The 17,304-nt window shown below is 47.7% G+C and overlaps 1 protein-coding gene across 1 annotated transcript in view; it reads right to left on the reverse strand.

Annotated features, from left to right (window-relative positions):
- The window catches only part of alk (ALK receptor tyrosine kinase), a 393,279-nt gene that overhangs the window by 68,405 nt on the left and 307,570 nt on the right, over window positions 1-17,304 (reverse strand). Inside the window, exon 6 of the mRNA XM_061258633.1 lies at window positions 488-619. Within this exon, the coding sequence (XP_061114617.1) occupies window positions 488-619 (132 nt within the window). The remainder of the gene's footprint in view (window positions 1-487; window positions 620-17,304) is intronic.

Raw genomic sequence — 17,304 nt, forward strand, 5'->3', positions numbered from 1 at the left:
GGCTCCCCCCCCCCCCCCCCCGGCTCATTAATTAAGTCTGTGAAGGAAACGGACGGTGAGTGAGGCTTTCAGCCTCAGAGCGAGGGGAAGAAACGCCAAACAGCGTCTCTCATATTTTATTTTAAAGCGAAACGCAGAGGGCTGCGTTCTTTTCTCATGCACCTCCGAGAGAGAGAGAGGGGGGTTTGCATGCGATCGCCATCCCCCCGGGATTAAAATGGCCGACCGACTACCAATTACCGTCGCGACTTCCCCTTCAATTTAAAAAAAGCAATTAGTCTGGGATTTACGGCATCTCCATTTACGTGACTAGCACGCTGGTCTTGCGCAGACTTTCGGCAGACTTCACAACTCCGCTGGCACAATAAATCTGTCAGCCTTAGCACCTGCGTCGCTCCCTCCTTTCCTCGCTGAGCTTCGAGAGCCCGAGGAGGAGAAAATGGCGGCGTTCGGCGGTCTCTCTCTTTGCTCCGAAGCGGATACTCACGGCACATCTCCCCCTCGTCATCCCCGAACGGACAGTCGGCGCTGAAGTCGCACTTCCGCCCCATGGAGATCTCGGGCCCCTGGTGACACTGGTACTGCCCCTGGAGTGCGATCTGGGGGGTGGGGGACGTCCCTGCGTGGGAACAGAGGCGGAGGAACATGTTAGCCGTGTGCCGTTTTACACAATTACATACAGGCGCCCTGCGTGTCATAGTCACGAGCGTCTAACCCGAGGCAGCTACGGTCATCCCGAACGGGGCACACCTCATTCTGCTAATTAGCAGCTCAACAAGCTCTCTAGCAGTTGAATGAGCCGTGCTTTGTTCGGGTCGGAGTGATTTTCTAAAGCAGTCATTTCTAAAGTGATGGCAGGAAGTTGTGAAATCTGAATTAATTGAACAGGTCACGCCCGTACCTGTACCCCTCACTGCATCAGGCATTTTGTTTCCCTTGACAACCACTTCACAAGTCAGATATCTATGGATGGAAAACTTCTCAAACATCAAAATAGCGGTTTGGCACTCATCAGTGTATTTGCAGGTTAGTATTCGCAGGTTAGAGCACACAAATGCAGGCACGCACGCACACACACAGATACATACACACACACACACACACACACACACACACACACACACACACACACACACACACACACACGTTGCCTGACTGAAGATCAGACATTGGTCACACATCATGGAATAGCTGATTCCCTATTTAGATAAGGAATGAAACAGACAGGAAATAAAAACAAACTTCCACCAATAAACACTGACCAAAGAAAGGCTTAATCTCAAACCTGATCTTTAACCCTGCCACTAAGTCCAAAACGGAACCCTGCCTTGTCACAAATCATCCTACTGTACACAGCAGTGGTTCCCCAAATGTTTCGGTCAGGATCCCCCTTTGGCAATACAAATGTCTTTTAAGCCCCCTCCCTGCCGCCCCCTCACCCCATATACAGTACACACACATTCTGCAGCTCCCTGCTGTTCCCCTCCCCCCCCTCCCCACTCAGGGAAGCAGCGCTACTGTACAGAGAATCTGCAATAGGTCTGATTTGCATGCCGTGTGTTTTGAGGACACAACAGCCGGCGTGCTGCCAGACGGAACAAAGAGAAGACAGAGTGGACTCGCAGCCGGGATAAACGCACAATGCGGGAAGATACCATCAGTCTCGGTGCTAGCATGTACCTGAGGATTTGCATATCTATGCAAATAGGTCCCATCTCCACCGGGCGCACGAAAACAGCCGCGCGCTCGTTGATCCCAGCCGAGGATAGCGGCGATGTAAAGTGATTCACTTTCAGTTTTTTGGGGCCCGAGCTTTTAAGAGCTGAACTGATTTGCACATGTCGGAGCGCCGCGTCGGGGTGGGAATTTGACGGTTTCGCAGATAGACGCTTTCTGAGGGAGCCGCCATTCGCATCGGCTCAGAGAGAGAGAGAGAGAGCTTCAGCCGTGGCTCTCCACAGCCTAATTACGAGCCGCGGTCTCTTTTAAGGCCGGCTTCATTCGTGGGGATCAGGGGGTGATTAAGCACAAAAGCACTGAAAAAAAAATAATAATAATGCTTGAGAAACTCTTTAAAATTCTTTATGAATACAACTAATGCTAACCACAGGTTGCTTCACTTATGAAACTGTAGTAAGGACCCTTAATCCCTTAATGATAGCTCATTTAGCTCATTATAATTTGAGCCTTTCATGAACAGTTGTTTGAGTATGTGTCATTTAATGAACAGGTCCTACAAATACCATGGTAACATATACTCCGTTTTTTGGAAAGTGAGAACAGATCACACCTACAAGAAATAAAAACGGCAGTTGCAGCTGAAATTAAGCTACCAAAATCCAGCGCCGTTATTTCACAAATTAAAGGATGTTTCTAGTTCCAAAGGCAGACGTACTGTGTTAACATTTCAGACAAACAGCTGGAAGAACTGTGCGAGAAATGAGATCTGTTTCTGTTTAATGTGGATGGTCTTTAATGCCCCCCAACCCAACCTCCACCCCAGCTCCCCAGGACAGTGCTGGATAACAGGCACATTTATATGCTGTGAGTGAACACATGAGCTCCATGACAGCCGCAGTAATTAATGTTCCTGTTTAACAGCCCCGTGTGCTACACCGCAGAGGCCCTGTCTACAGCCCCGCACTTAACCGCCATTTTAATCACCGCCGGGGAAAAGCACAAAAAACGAAAATTCAGGAGCGGCAGGGTATAATGTGTCTCAGCCGTTGTCTGATTCGCCGGTTTGTCAAGGACATAACGACTGTTTTATTTGTGTTCGCCTACTGGTGATTGCTATTGCTGCTAAACAATATGATACCTTATGAGTAAATTGATTTGAGATTGAAAACAATGATTAGGGCGTGTTGCTTTGCGGGAAACTGCAGCGTCAGTTGCTGGCTACGCTCTGCTGCAGTTTGTTTAAGCGTGTGCTGTGCTTCAGTCACCCCGGGTCATCTCAGCACGGAGCGAGACCAGCGTCCTCCCGCTAGGGTGAGTGCACACGTTCCTTGCGGCTTTGCCCTGGCATGAAACACCGCACAGCGGGACTTGTGGGAGCTACGGGCCTGGGGGGTCCAACCCTGCCCACAATGCCCTGCTCCTGCGGAGATGCAGGTTGACAAATGGGGACGGGCAGGAGGGAATGAGGGGAGCGGGGCGGTGGGAATGAGGGGAGCGGGGCGGTGGGGCTGGCGGGGATTTGGTTATTGGAACACGGGCGTTGGGGTTCGCTCCGGGGAATGATGTACGGGCGGGCGAGGGAAGCGGAGGTGACAGGTAAGGGGGGCTCTGCCCCCCACCGTCGCCCCTGATAAACGACCGAGCGGACGAAGCCTTATCCGTCACGCCTGCCCCCGTTCTCTATAGCCTGACACCTGCTGCTCTACCGCACCGCCTGCTGCAGCCAGCGGGAGGCAGCAGAGAGCACAGCAGAGAGAGAGAGAGAGAGAGAGAGAGAGAGAGGGAGGGAGGAAGAGAGAGAGAGAGAGAGAGAGAGGGAGGAAGGAGAATTTGACCAAACACAATTATAATGAAACAAAGATAAAAATATTTGACCAATTGGAAGGAAATGACAAAAACCTAAAATAAACTTAATTGCTATTTGGCCCTAAACGGAATGTACGCCATGGCTGCCTATCTGACCATGGTGACAGACAGCAAACAGAGAAAGACCTTCACCATGTAAAGTGAGCGCAGCCAGGCCGCGGAGGAAGGCCGACGCGTACAGACTTGGCTGCCCGGAGGACAGGCTGTGCCCACACTTCATAAGGGAAGATTTCTATGTCCAAAGTTCACAAAAACACGCCTGGAATTTGAAAGTTTAACGGGAACCGAAAGATCCCCTGTTTCAATTCATCAGTATAGCGGCAAATTACGTCACAGCTCGCAACAAACAGACAGACAATCAGTGAGCCCATTTGGGTAGACTTGTACATGTCTGTCTGCAAACTGTATGTCCACGAATTCTGTATGTTGAAGTGTTCAATGCTGCGTGTTCTGTGTTCTTTTTCTGTTTCGGCAACAGAAGATGTATATTTTCATGCCAATAAGGCATTTTAAATTTGAGAGTTTTAACACACATTTATTATAACACTACAACAAAACAGCACAAGGCACCGAAACCTATCAGCTCTCACAAATGAAGAGAAAGAGAGAGAGAGAGAGAGAGATAGGGAGTGAAAGAGCAAAAGAAACAGCGTATAAAAGCGATGATAAATATACAATCACAGGACTGTCAGACGCCCCTGCATAGGGAGGCAGGCAGTTGCAGCCCAACTCTGCCGACGCTAAACGCGAAGGTCCACCCTCCCCTCCCCGTCACCAGCACACGGCGCACCATCAATCCACCGCGGTGACAAACGAACCCGCGCGTTTCTGAGAGCGATATGCAGATCCCCCCCCCCCCTCCGCCGCGCCGCCACCAGCCCTCCGAAAACACCTCAGAGGGAAACTTTTGATTTGACGAGGCTGATTGAAGCGCCGGGGCCGTGTCCGGGGAGCCGGATTTCGGGGTCGGGCCTCATCACTGCCGAAGAGGAAAGCGCTGGAACTTTCCACGGGGGCCCGCTCTTTGAGTGCAGGCCGTTCTTCGCTGAACCGCCGGCCTGGGCGCCTGGGCGCGTCGAATCAGCCGGCGAGGATGATGAAGCGAAGAGCTCACCTGCCGGGGCCCTGTCTTCATCATCACGCTGTCAAACGTAATCGTCCTGGCGGTAAGATCAAGACGGATCGCCGCTATGCGCCTCGTAATGACTCAGACTGTTTTGGTTCAGGGAAGCTGAAGTGGAGGGCAGACTAACCTCTGTTAAAGCAAGACTGTTTAGTACAATCAGAGGTTTGATTTATAACGCACTCACCGGCACAGACCTATTCACTTTATGCCATACTATTCACAAAACCGAATACTGAGCTCCACACCGCAGTGGCCTTTTAAATATATGGTTTTAAAAAAAAATTGATTTTCGTTGAACCAGTTGGCAGTTAGATTCAGCTAATAAAGCCTCAATTCAATAAAGCCTCAATTCAGCCCAATCCAAATCCCTTACCTTAACTTCATCAAAGTCGGATAACGATTGTAAGGTTATTTGTATTAAAGGGTGACAGTTTTTTAAAATCGTATGAACCCTGAAACTCTCAGAATGTGACTGACTGCAGAGGTACGGTTGCGTGGGCCGAAAATGGGAAGTTTGTAGAAATTTGAATACAACTAGCCTTGAATAGTGAATCAAGAATTCTGAGGCTATTTGAATAAAGACACAGCTTCTTTGTCAGGTTCAAACAGAGGCAGCTTTTTTTTACAACGGCTTATGGTTCCAGTTTTCATTAAAACCTATTGTGAGGATGACATTTTTTTCCTCTTTGATATTTGAGATTGAATATTCGTCCTTGTGTTGAAGAGCCACAACAAAATGTTTCTGGGATGGTTCAAGTGGCAAGCTTTTTAATGGCACCTTTCACAAAAAATGCACAACTTCCAACTTTTGAGGGTGACAGTTTGAGCTTTAACAAGCTACGGGGTCACTCTGAGGGATGCTCCAGGCGGCTGTGTGAATACCATTAGCAATCCCTGGATGACCTCACAAGCACAGACATGTCCCAGCATGCCTGTGGTCCTCCTGGGGACTGTGACAGAAATAAGTCAGATAAGCAGAAACCAGTGAAGAATTACTATTATGATTATTATTATGATTGGTATTAGCATTAGTATTATTATTATAGTAATAATTATATTATAGTATCATTATTATGAACAATAATAACAATAGTAGTAGTAGTAATAGTAGTAATAATAATAATAATAATAATAATAATAATAACTTTTATTTATACAGGGTAGGTTGAGCAGGGTCAGTTGACTGTGCATGCAGACAATTCCTTGTTAATGCCCCCAATTCAATAGGATTTCAATATAAAATACGTAGCCAATGCCCTTCCGTGATCATGTGAGATTTAGTAACATTGGGCTGGGAGGGGGGGTGGGGTTGGTTCTGATTTGGCGGAACCTCACCCCTCTCGCCTCTTTATAATTATCATTTCCCAAAGTCAAACGGGCTGTGTGACAGGTCTGAATCTGCACTCTCCCAGATAGCAGCCAGAAGGCTCCCGCTTAAGAATTCAATTAACTGAGCCGGGTCCTGCTTGATTGGTCATCAGCCTGCTCATCATCCGTCTCTGTCAGGCAGGAAGCCCAGGAGGAGCGAGCACAGCAGAAGAAGAAGAAGAAGAAGAAGAAGAAGAAGAAGAAGAAGTAGAAGAAAGTACAGCCAGACGAAAAGCAGAGCGCGTGTCGTCGGTGTTAGCACGTTAGCACGTTGTGTATGCGGAGGGCACGCGTTCAGCCCTGTCCTTCATTAGTATCACATGTAGGAGTCTTACGCACAACACACACTCACACACATTCACACACACATGCATGCACACACTCACACACACAGACAAACACGCACACAAACACAACAGACCTGGCTCAAATACCTAAAACCCATTAGATTAACATACTTTTCTGTGACTGGTGCAACTGAGCTAACCAAGAGGACGAGAAGGCGGGGTTTGCACTTTTTCAGAGTATTTCACAGGTACCAATACACCAAACAAGCTCAGGAAAAGCATAAAAATATTAAAATCCAAAACAATGATGTACTTGAGCCAGGTCTAACACACACACAAACACACACACACACACACACACACACTGGGAACCCGACGTGGACAGGTTTCCCCTGTCCCAGTGTGTAGCTGCACAAAGATAAAGAAGAAGATTCTATAAACTTTATTGACCCCCGTGGGGTAGTTTGTCCTCTGCATTTGACCCATATTAGGAGCAGTGGGCAGCCACCGTGCAGCACCCAGGGAGCGATGTGGGGTTAAGGGCCTTGCTCAAGGGCCCAGCAGCTGTGCAGATCTTATTGTGGCTACACCGGGGTTTTAACCACAAACCTTCCGGGTCTCAGCCATGGACCTGCCCCAAGTAGCCAGCAGAGGATGGCTCACTGCTGGCTCAGCAGTGCTACGTCAGAGGGCATGCGAGAAGGCTGAATAACTGCCACGCAGACACCATACATTACATTACATTACATTACAGTTATTTAGCTGACACTTTTATTTAAAAAGACTAGACTAAGCAGAGGCCAATGCCACCTGGACCAATGTGTGGTTAAGGGCTATGCTCAAGGGCACAACAGCTACACTGATCTTACGGTGGCTACAATGGGACTTGAACCTGCAACCTTCCAGATCCCAGTCAAGCACATTAGCCGCTAGGCTATACTAGGCTACAGGCCACCAGAGAATCGGCAGAGGGTCAAATAAGGACCTCTGTGGCTACATTTACATTTCAACTAGAAGTGTTTTTTTTCCCCCTTGACAGACAGTCAATTTTAACAGAGTTAATATTAGTGAGAGAGCCAAACTCGCCACCCCATTTGTAACACTTGTTTTTAATTGTGAGTCAGCATTAAGAACAAATGTTGATTGAATCCAGACCATTGGCCAAATCCATTATCTATGATTCCCACTTCCAGTATTGGAACAGAGAACACAAACTGCCATCCGCAGTATATTCACGTTTCCACAGAAGCAGAACCCAATAATGTATATTGCACAAAAGTCACATAAATCTCATTGTAAACTGAGCAATCTGTTGCCCTCTATTTACTGCAAAACTTATCCTCTGCAATCACTCACAGAGAGATCATGTGGGCCTATGGCTGTGAGTGTGACCTCAGAACACCAGGACAGCCCACTGTAGCCAATCAGAAAATGAATCGTCATGTGAAGAACCAATAAGGAAGCAGTATGAGGATCATGTGATCTTCTCCGTTAAGTGGAAATTGTGGCAGCAAAAGGTTCAAGCAACAGGTTGAGCTTTCACAATGATAGAAGGAAGAAAGCCTAAAATAAAATAAAAACTAAGCTTTCACAAATCTGGAGGGCTCACACATTAATGCTGAAACACAAACATGGGTTTATGATCTGGCTTGGTTATCACACAGTCAAACATACATCTTTCCAAAACAAAGTCCTCCACTGGCATCGCTGCCAATGGCATTTGTTGAGCTTTAAATATGAAAAAATGAGAAAACAAGACAGGCATGTAGATAGATAGATAGATAGATAGATAGATAGATAGATAGATAGAGTGTGGGTGCCAGGAAGGAAAATGTTGGTGCTGTCCACCAGGTGGCAGCACTGGCCTTTAATGCCGGTATAGCCACAGATGTGATTAATTGCAATCACTGTAGCTGTGACCAATTACCTTGTCATTGGGCTACATTAGAGGCCTGGTTTGTGACCTGGTTTTCAGGTCTAGGGGGGGCATTTTGTAGATTGAGTAGACCTGGAAAATGTTTTTGTTTTTTGGATAGTTTCCCCCTACGGATGGTTTGCCTCCCCTTTTACTCCCCTACTGGGAGTATTTCGGTTGCGGTTAATTCATGTTTGAAGGGTGTTCTTTTGTTAATTGTTTTTGGGCTAATAAACGGCAAAAAGCCAAGCCTTTATTTGAGTTTGTGTGTCTGTTCACCACATGGTTCCCGAGGCCCTCCCCAGTCTGGCACTACAACAGATGATAGGTGGTGAGGAGAGTGGCAGTTAGTGACAGTTTGTGTGTTTGTCTCAGTTTGTCGGGAGTGGCACGGTTAGCGTGTCAATAAGTTTCGGGGCACGGTGATACCAGGTGCGTCACCATCAGTGCCAGGGTTGGAATAACAGGCTGACATCTGATTGGGTGGCGGGGGGGGAGATAGGTCCCCCTTTGATTGATTAACAAGCAAATCTGTCTCCCTCTAAGATCGGTTGTTTCGGTGACACGGGCAAACCCGCAGACGAAAAAACCGGAACGACTTTCGCCGCGTTATCCGGTGTGTCTTATTTAAATTAAATAACTTTGGGATAGCAGACGAGGCCTTTCCTCTGTCACTTTGCTGTACCGACACATACATCACTGCCGTTCAGAAGCCGGGAGGACCCGAAGCGGAGGCGTCCGCGGTTGAAGACTAACGCAGACTTTGGTCGGTTTTAGCCGCGGCATTAGCATTCGGCACGCCGCCGGAGGCAGGGCATTATTGAATAAAAGCCGGGGCACAGATGCGGGGGAACGAGCCGGACCGATCGGTCCGCGGCTGTAAAGAGGCGGCCATTTTACAGGCTGTTTGTCGAGGCGCCCCGGGGCGCCGCTCAATGCCGGATAAAGAGGCGAGACTTGGCAACTCGTGAGGTAAAGAGGCGACGGTGCGATCGTCGCGCACACTCTTTCTCACTCTCTCTTTATCGTTCCGTCTTGTTCTCTGTCTCTGTCTTTTTTGCGCTCTCTCTCTCTCTCACACATACACGGATGCACGGGCACATGCAGACACACATCACTGCCAAATAAGTCTGTTATCCAAGCTTTTCCACTCAGGATAAAAATCCTCCTCGCCTAAAAAATTAAACTAAAATAAAGAAATAATAGAAGAAGAATATTGCCTAACCAATCTACGACCCTTCTTTTCCCGACTATGGCATCTGGCTCTATGTTGTAAGATTGTGTATGAACTACCACCATCTACCACCCTAATGAACTCATCAACACTGTTTCTTTCCTAAAGTTGTGTGTCAGTCCAGATTACAGCATCTATTAGGTAATGACATGTATTTAATGTGAGTTAAAGCAGACTTCTGAAATGGGGGACTGAGAGATTGAGACGCTGGAGTCGACAGAGAGCTGGGGGAGGACTCTTCACAGCGTCAGCCTTGGTCGATCCATCATGCTGCCCCGGAGCCGAACGGCTGACAGTTAGGGGAGCGCCGTTATGATCGTTTGTTTGTAAATTGCGCTCATTGTTGTGTGCTCGACCTCATTCGCCGGTAACGAGGGGAGAATTAGTGCGCAGCCAGGCTTGCCGTTTCCACGTAAACAACAGCTTTCTCATTTCAGACAGTCCTGATTTACGCCATTACAGTATATCGGCGGGGCCCTTCGCGAAATATCTCTTCAACGCGTCCGCAGACGAGGGGCACTGCAGGCCCGTGAACGGAAGGGGACATTGGCTCAGGCGGTAAGAGCAGTCGTCTCATTGGCTCAGGCGGTGAGAGCAGTCGTCTCATTGGCTCAGGCGGTAAGAGCAGTCGTCTCATTGGCTCAGGCGGTGAGAGCAGTCGTCTCATTGGCTCAGGCGGTGAGAGCAGTCGTCTCATTGGCTCAGGCGGTGAGAGCAGTCGTCTCATTGGCTCAGGCGGTAAGAGCAGTGGTATCATTGGCTCAGGCGGTAAGAGCAGTCGTCTCATTGGCTCAGGCGGTAAGAGCAGTCGTCTCATTGGCTCAGGCGGTAAGAGCAGTCGTCTCATTGGCTCAAGCGGTAAGAGCAGTCGTCTCATTGGCTCAGGCGGTAAGAGCAGTCGTCTCATTGGCTCAAGCGGTAAGAGCAGTCGTCTGGCAGTTGGAGGATTACTGGTTTGATCCCGCCCTAGGTGTGTCAGTGTCCCTGAGCAAGACACCTTACCCCCACATGCTCCTAGCGAGCTGGTTGGTGCCTCCCATGGCAGCCAATCACTGTGAGTGTGTATATGAATGGGTGAATGAGGAGCTACATAAATGCCAACCATTTAGAAGGTAACGTCATTTTACAGCAGAAATACACTCAGTTGTCACTTTATTAGGTAGGCCTGCACACCAGCTTGTTAATGCAAATATTGAATCAGCCAATCATGTGGCAGCAACTGAATGCATTAAAGCATATAAAAGTGGTCAAGAGGTTCAGCGGTTTCAGACCAAATGTCATAGAAATGTGTTCTTAGTGACTTTGACTGTGGAATGATTGCTGGTGCCAGACAGGTTGGTTCGAGTATCTCAGAAACTGCTGATCTCCTGGGAATTGCATGCACAACAGTCTCTAGAGTTTGCAGAGAACGGTGTGAAATACTAAAAACATCCGGTGAGCAGCAGTTCTGTGGGCAGAAACACCTGAGAGAGGTCAGAGGTGAAGGGCCAGACTGGTCAAAGCAGACAGGGAGAAATAGCCACACATTACAACAGTGGGCTGCAGAAGAGCGTCTCTGAACACACAACACATCGGTGGATAGGCAACAACAGAAGACGTAAAGGTACAATAGGTAAGATTTTTGTGTTAAAACATTGTTACAAGACCATTGTAAATCCCTTCCGATCATTGAAAAAGGCTCACTGACATGTCGACTCACCCTCTGCCTGTGTTTATAGTCCTTAAATTCGGGTTTCAAATTATAAAGTTGACGGCCCGACACTCTGTACCAAAACACTGTATAAATGTACAACAATTCAAGCTCATTGAAAATTGGTATTAATTGCCACAGCCAATGGCGTTTCAACGTCAGCACATTTACAGAGAAGGGGGAGGGATAAACGGTGCTGCGGTTTGAAGGCGTTTGTTGCTGCTATTCCTCTCTTGACCGTTAGAAGTCCAAAATGACCTATTCATTAATAATTACCTTTAATTAGTCTAAAAAACAAGTCTAATAATAAAGTGCTCACTGCGTGTACTTTTGATACCTTTCTGCTCACTCAGCAAACAGATATACAACACAACCACTCTGTACCTCAATCCAGCTGCCAAGCTGAAGGGCTTCCATACACAGGTAATTAATTGGGCTTGTGGCGGCACAGATGGTGCAGTGGGTAGCACTGCCGCCTTGTAGCAAGGAGGTCCTGGGTTCGAATCCCTGTCGGCCGGGGCCTCTCTGTGTGGAGTTTGCATGTTCTCCCCGTGTTCACGTGGGCTTCCTTCGGGTACTCTGGTTTCCTCCCACGGTCCAAAGACATGCAGGATAGGCTGATTGGAGAGTCCAAATTGCCCATAGGTATGAGTGTGTGTGTGAGTGAATGGTGTGTGTGCCCTGCGATGGACTGGCGACCTGTCCAGGGTGTATTCCTGCCTTTTGCCCAATGTATGCTGGGATAGACTCCAGCCCCCCTGCGACCCTGTTCAGAATAAGTGGGTCAGGATAATGAATGATTGAATGAATAATTTGGCTTGTTAATCATTACAATTATTATTTTTGGTGTTCTCTGACCCTCTGATTTGTTATTCACAAGTTAACTGCGCAAAAAGGTTTTTTTTTTTTGTGTATCCATTAAAATATATTTTCCATTTACCAGAAAAAGTCCCAAGGAGATGAATGTATTAATACAAATTCATATGTGAATATAAAAGGATATTTCATAGGATACAAGTTTTGCAGTCCCGTTGAGATGAATATGTCAATGAGAATGCCCTGGTAAAATAAAGAATATAAAATAAAATAAAATATTCAGTCAAAAGTGTAGACTTCTCCCCGTGTTTCAAAGTCCTCTGCCAATTTCAGAGGGCAAGCACTGGTAAATTATATCCCATGAATCACTTGAAGCAAGCTGCCCCCCTGTTTTCCTACTGTTGAGTTTCCCAGTCATAATGAGGAGTTACCGTGCGGGGTCTGTTCAGAGTACCAGACTGGCACAGCTGGTGCGGCTGAATCACACAAACCCAAATCCAAAAGTGGCACTAATGAGCCCTGGGACGGGGAGCACCCTGCTGACCACAACCCTCCCTCCTCGAGCGACGGCGGGGCCAGTACTGCCTCTCCGTTATGAGGGGCTCTTGGCCACAGTGGGCCTGCGCATGGAGTAGTGTGTGAACGGGACCAGGAGTAATAACCACTGCACTAACAGACCCCCGCATGTTCAGTGAGCCTGCGCATGGAGTAGTGTGTGAACGGGACCAGGAGTAATAACCACTGCACTAACAGACCCCCGCGTGTTCAGTGGGCCTGCGCATGGAGTAGTGTGTGAACGGGACCAGGAGTAATACCACTGCACTAACAGACCCCCGCGTGTTCAGTGAGCCTGCGCATGGAGTAGTGTGTGAACGGGACCAGGAGTAATAACCACTGCACTAACAGACCCCCGCGTGTTCAGTGGGCCTGCGCATGGAGTAGTGTGTGAACGGGACCAGGAGTAATACCACTGCACTAACAGACCCCCGCGTGTTGGGTAACTCCTCTCGGTCACGTCACGGGAACAGGGAACGAGCGGGGATGGCAGCTGCCAGACAGACAGTCTGACGCCGTAGTCCGAGGCTGGATCAGAAGTCCTGGAATCGCATCGTTTTGAGACTCTGGCGCCCCTAAGTGGACGTCCAGAAGGGCCTTGATGGATGGTTCTGGAATACCGCTACACGACCAGACGCCAAATCCCTCTGACCAGGCGCCCGCCCTAACCAGGAAAAACAGACCCCCCAGGCTGGTCCTCCTGATCCCTTCCCAGCAGCGCGTGGGGCCCAGACACGCCGGCGGTTCTGACCGACAGCCTGGAGCGAGAGGGTCGAACCCGGTTCCGGCGGCGCTGGCTGTTTGTTTAACGGATCGGCCTCCACCTCCTCCGGGTGCAGTCATCTGTATGCAGCTGCAGGTAAGGCAGGTGTCAGCAGCCGTCGCGCTCCAGATATGGCGTCACTCCCGAAGACGGGCCTGTGATCGACGCATCACAGCCCGGGCTGCTTTTAATTAACCCGGGCGCTCCCCGGCCTCTCCGCGGAAGACTTAATTACTGCGACACCGCGGAAAACCTGTGAAAACGTGCCTGACACATTTAGTCTGCAGGGCTAATCGCTGCAAAAAAAAAAAAAAAAAAAAAGCTACATTTTCTGTGGCAAAAATCACCATCGTTCCACAGGATAGGAGAGATGTAGTGCAGTTTGAACACTGGTACAATTTCTTGTTCTTTCGGCTCTGTACTCCAACACATTGGATTTGAAACAAACAATGAATAATGAGGCTATATAATAAGTGCAGAACGACACCTTCAATTTGAGGATATTTGCACCCATATTGGGGCTATCCATGTAGGAATTACATCCCTTTATATACATAGTCCCCCTATTTTAGGGGACCAAAAGTAATTGGACAGCTGGCATCTCAGCCGTTTCTGATTTTTTTCAGGTGTCCATAGTGCAGGTGTAAGAAAGCTTTCAGTACCTCGTCCTGTCCCTAGGCTTTTGATTGCCTTTGGAGTTATTGGCATTTGTCAGGGCCAGAGTTGTGCCAATGACAGTCACGGACACCATGAGAGAGAATGAGAGAAGAACAGTCCAAATGCTTAAGCGACATTGGCTCAGGCAGTAAGAGCAGTCGTCTGGCAGTCGGAGGCTTGCCAGTCCGATCCCACCCTGGGTGTGTCGAAGTTCCCCTGAGCAAGACACCTAACCCCCAAATGCAAATGTATGAATGGGTGAATGAGAAGCATCAATTGTACAGCGCTTTGGATAAAGGCACTATATAAATGCCAACCTTTTACCATTTAAGGACTGCACTGTAAAATACATCTAAAATGGAAGAATAACTTAACATTGGGATTGCTAAAATGCGGTTTGACCAAACTGCTGTAATACTGCTGACATTTAAATTCAGTACTTGGATGACGTCTTTATAGATCAGAACTGGTTCAAGACAGGTACCTATTAAACGCGAATGAACAGCAGCTTATAAAACAATATCTCAGGGCAGCCGCGATCAAGCCGGGAAGATATTTTCCCATCAAGTGACAGAGAATGGCTTTTCGAAGCCGCCCGGTAGCACAACTTCAGGGCCGAAAGCCGGCTGACGGAATTGACAATCACGGCCCACGCGCTGAAGTGACTCCGCACTGCTAACGGGCAACACAAAGAACAGCAACAGGTGCGAGAGATTTACAACGCACCGCGAATGGGTTACTCGTGCGGGTCTGCTAATCTGCATTATCGCGGTAATTAAACAGTACGAGATTAACACTTTGACAGGGTGGCCTGCAGGCACTGCGGCGTTAGCCCCGCGCATGCGAAAACCAGGAAGCTCAGCGCTGAGAAGGGCAGCGTTTCTCTGTGCTCTGTGCGTAGCCGAAGACTATTGGCTCTTTCCAATCGTTTATTTTTTATTTTTTATTTTCCTTTTTCTGCTCCTAGCTCCCACCCATCGGGAGAGGCGAGAAAAATAAGTGAAGACGGGCGAAATCGAGAACGCGAATTAGGCGAAGGCATACAATGTCCTTGCTGCTTCAAACGTCAGTTCGAAGGAACGTCAGTTACAGACGTGGCAGATGGGGAGAGGTGGATCCACAGGTCGATCATTTATGTGTCACGCTTTGCAAAACTTGTACTTCTAGCTCCACTTCTTATATTTAATGGGTTTTAAAGTCCTTAAAGATGGTGGACCTCGGTCGATTTCCGGGTTAGGGGCTAGGAAATGAAAAAAGAGGTGAAAATTGAGCAGTTGGCGAGCCTGACGTTTTACGGTTTGTCTCCGTCTGGAACGGTGTGAGTGCCGCGATATCCACACAGCCACTGCCCAGCTAATAATTTGCATAATGAATAACATTTGGGTCTGAAATATACGACTACTTTCTCTTGCACAGAGCCAAGGCTTGGAGACAAAACAAATCAACGGAGGGAAATGAGAAAAAGCAGGATACAAGATTTCCAGCTCGTGCCACGTAGCATCAGACAGTGGAGGAAATCATGAACGATCATTACCTACCGCAGAAACGCAAATGTTGGTCTAACTTTTAGCGTCTTCTCGTGTGATAAACTCTCGATTTACACGCCGTTTTAAATGTTTAAAAGTGGGGAATGCGCGTTAGCGCTTTGTGTCGCTGCTTAACCCGGTCGATCGGTCCCCTGGTTTGCAGACAGGAGTTCCTTCCTTAGTTTGCACGTGTTATCAACAGATTCCAGCGGGCTAGCACATGTGAATGTCAGACCGCAGCCAAGAACCCAAGATAACGTTTACTCTAATTTTAATAAAACTGTTCTGTTTATCTTTAAATGCCAGACGTAGAATTGCCATTGATTTTACACACATAAATACACACACCCACACACATATAACGCAGTCAGAAATTTTATTGGAGGTAGATATAATAATTAGAATTTATAAGAGTAATAATAATAATAATAATAAAGAAGAACAATCTATCCCCAAATAGAATAGCTGACAGCACTATATGTATTTGCGCAAGATCCATGCCAGTTCTATGAGGCAAAATGATTATTATTTTCCAAAAGGCTGATTTGATTTCCCCCCACTTGGACCAGAACACGGCACCCTTTCCTGATGGAATGAAGTTCCGCTGCCTGCCGTGAGATTGAACACATTATTTCCCCTCCCAGGATGTTGACAGATTAAGTTTTCTTGGACAGTTGCTCATTTTTCTTCAAACCGAGAACAACATTGCAACAAGAAACAAAGCAGATGGGTTTAAAAAAGAAAAATGCAAACAAGCGATATTAGCGTGGGCTGCTCCTCCGCTCCAGAAGAGAAAAGAAAGTAGGGTACTTTACGGGACCGGAGGCTCAGTCAGTCCATAAACAGCCCACCGGTCCCTGTGTTCACCTTGCCTCAACTTTCACATAAAGCTGTCACATTACGATCCGCCATTAACCGGAACACAAATCAGCGTCGCGCGTTAACGATCTACAGACGGGAAGCGAGCATCACTCACGGGCTGGAGGCAGGCATCGTCCGCTTTCTCCCGAATTAAACAAACACAGCCCTCATAACACCGATCGATGCGTAAACACACACTTTTACAATGATCCCTACCGGGACTGAGTCGTAAAGGAATGTACAAACGTTTGCTAAACCGGCTTTGACATCTTCGCTTTGAAATGTGACACCTGTCTTGGGTTCATGCAGTACAGTCCTATGGGACAATCTTAAGTTCGGCTCAAACGCGTTCAGGACAGCCCAGCTAGGTTTCACACCACCACATAATAAACAGCAAGAAAACAAGCTTCATAACTTCAGACCGGGGCTGCCAAACCCTGTTCCTGGAGATCTACCGTCCTTTAAATGTCCATTTCAACCATAACTTGGCACACCTGATTCTCCCAATTAGTAGCTGAACAAGATTGATAGCTCTTGAATGAGGTGTGCTGTGTTTGGGTTGGAGTGAAAACATACAGGATAGCAGGGAACAGTCTCATCTGACATAATGCAGCACCTTTAACGCTTAACAGCTATGCCAGTGACATTCCAGGCAGTTTCCCTTAACAAGTTTGTTTTTGTTAAGCGGAATGTCCGTACTTACCTGCTTTAGCCGTCAGCTAGTGACACGCTACACTAATATTACTTTTAATCACGACAGTGAGCTTCTAGGCGAAATGTAAAACAACATGAAAATATCATCTCTTCAGGTGTTTTTCCTGCAGTTTTCAACTTTTCACAGCAGCATAAACACATTAACTGGAACCACTCACTGTCACTGTTTAGCGTTAATCACAACTGGCCGATTTCTAAACGCATGTTTACTCCCGGGGAAGGCACAACAGTGATGACAACGGCGAT

The sequence above is a fragment of the Conger conger genome, chromosome 1 (assembly GCF_963514075.1).
Source record: "Conger conger chromosome 1, fConCon1.1, whole genome shotgun sequence".
Lineage (NCBI taxonomy): Eukaryota > Metazoa > Chordata > Actinopteri > Anguilliformes > Congridae > Conger > Conger conger.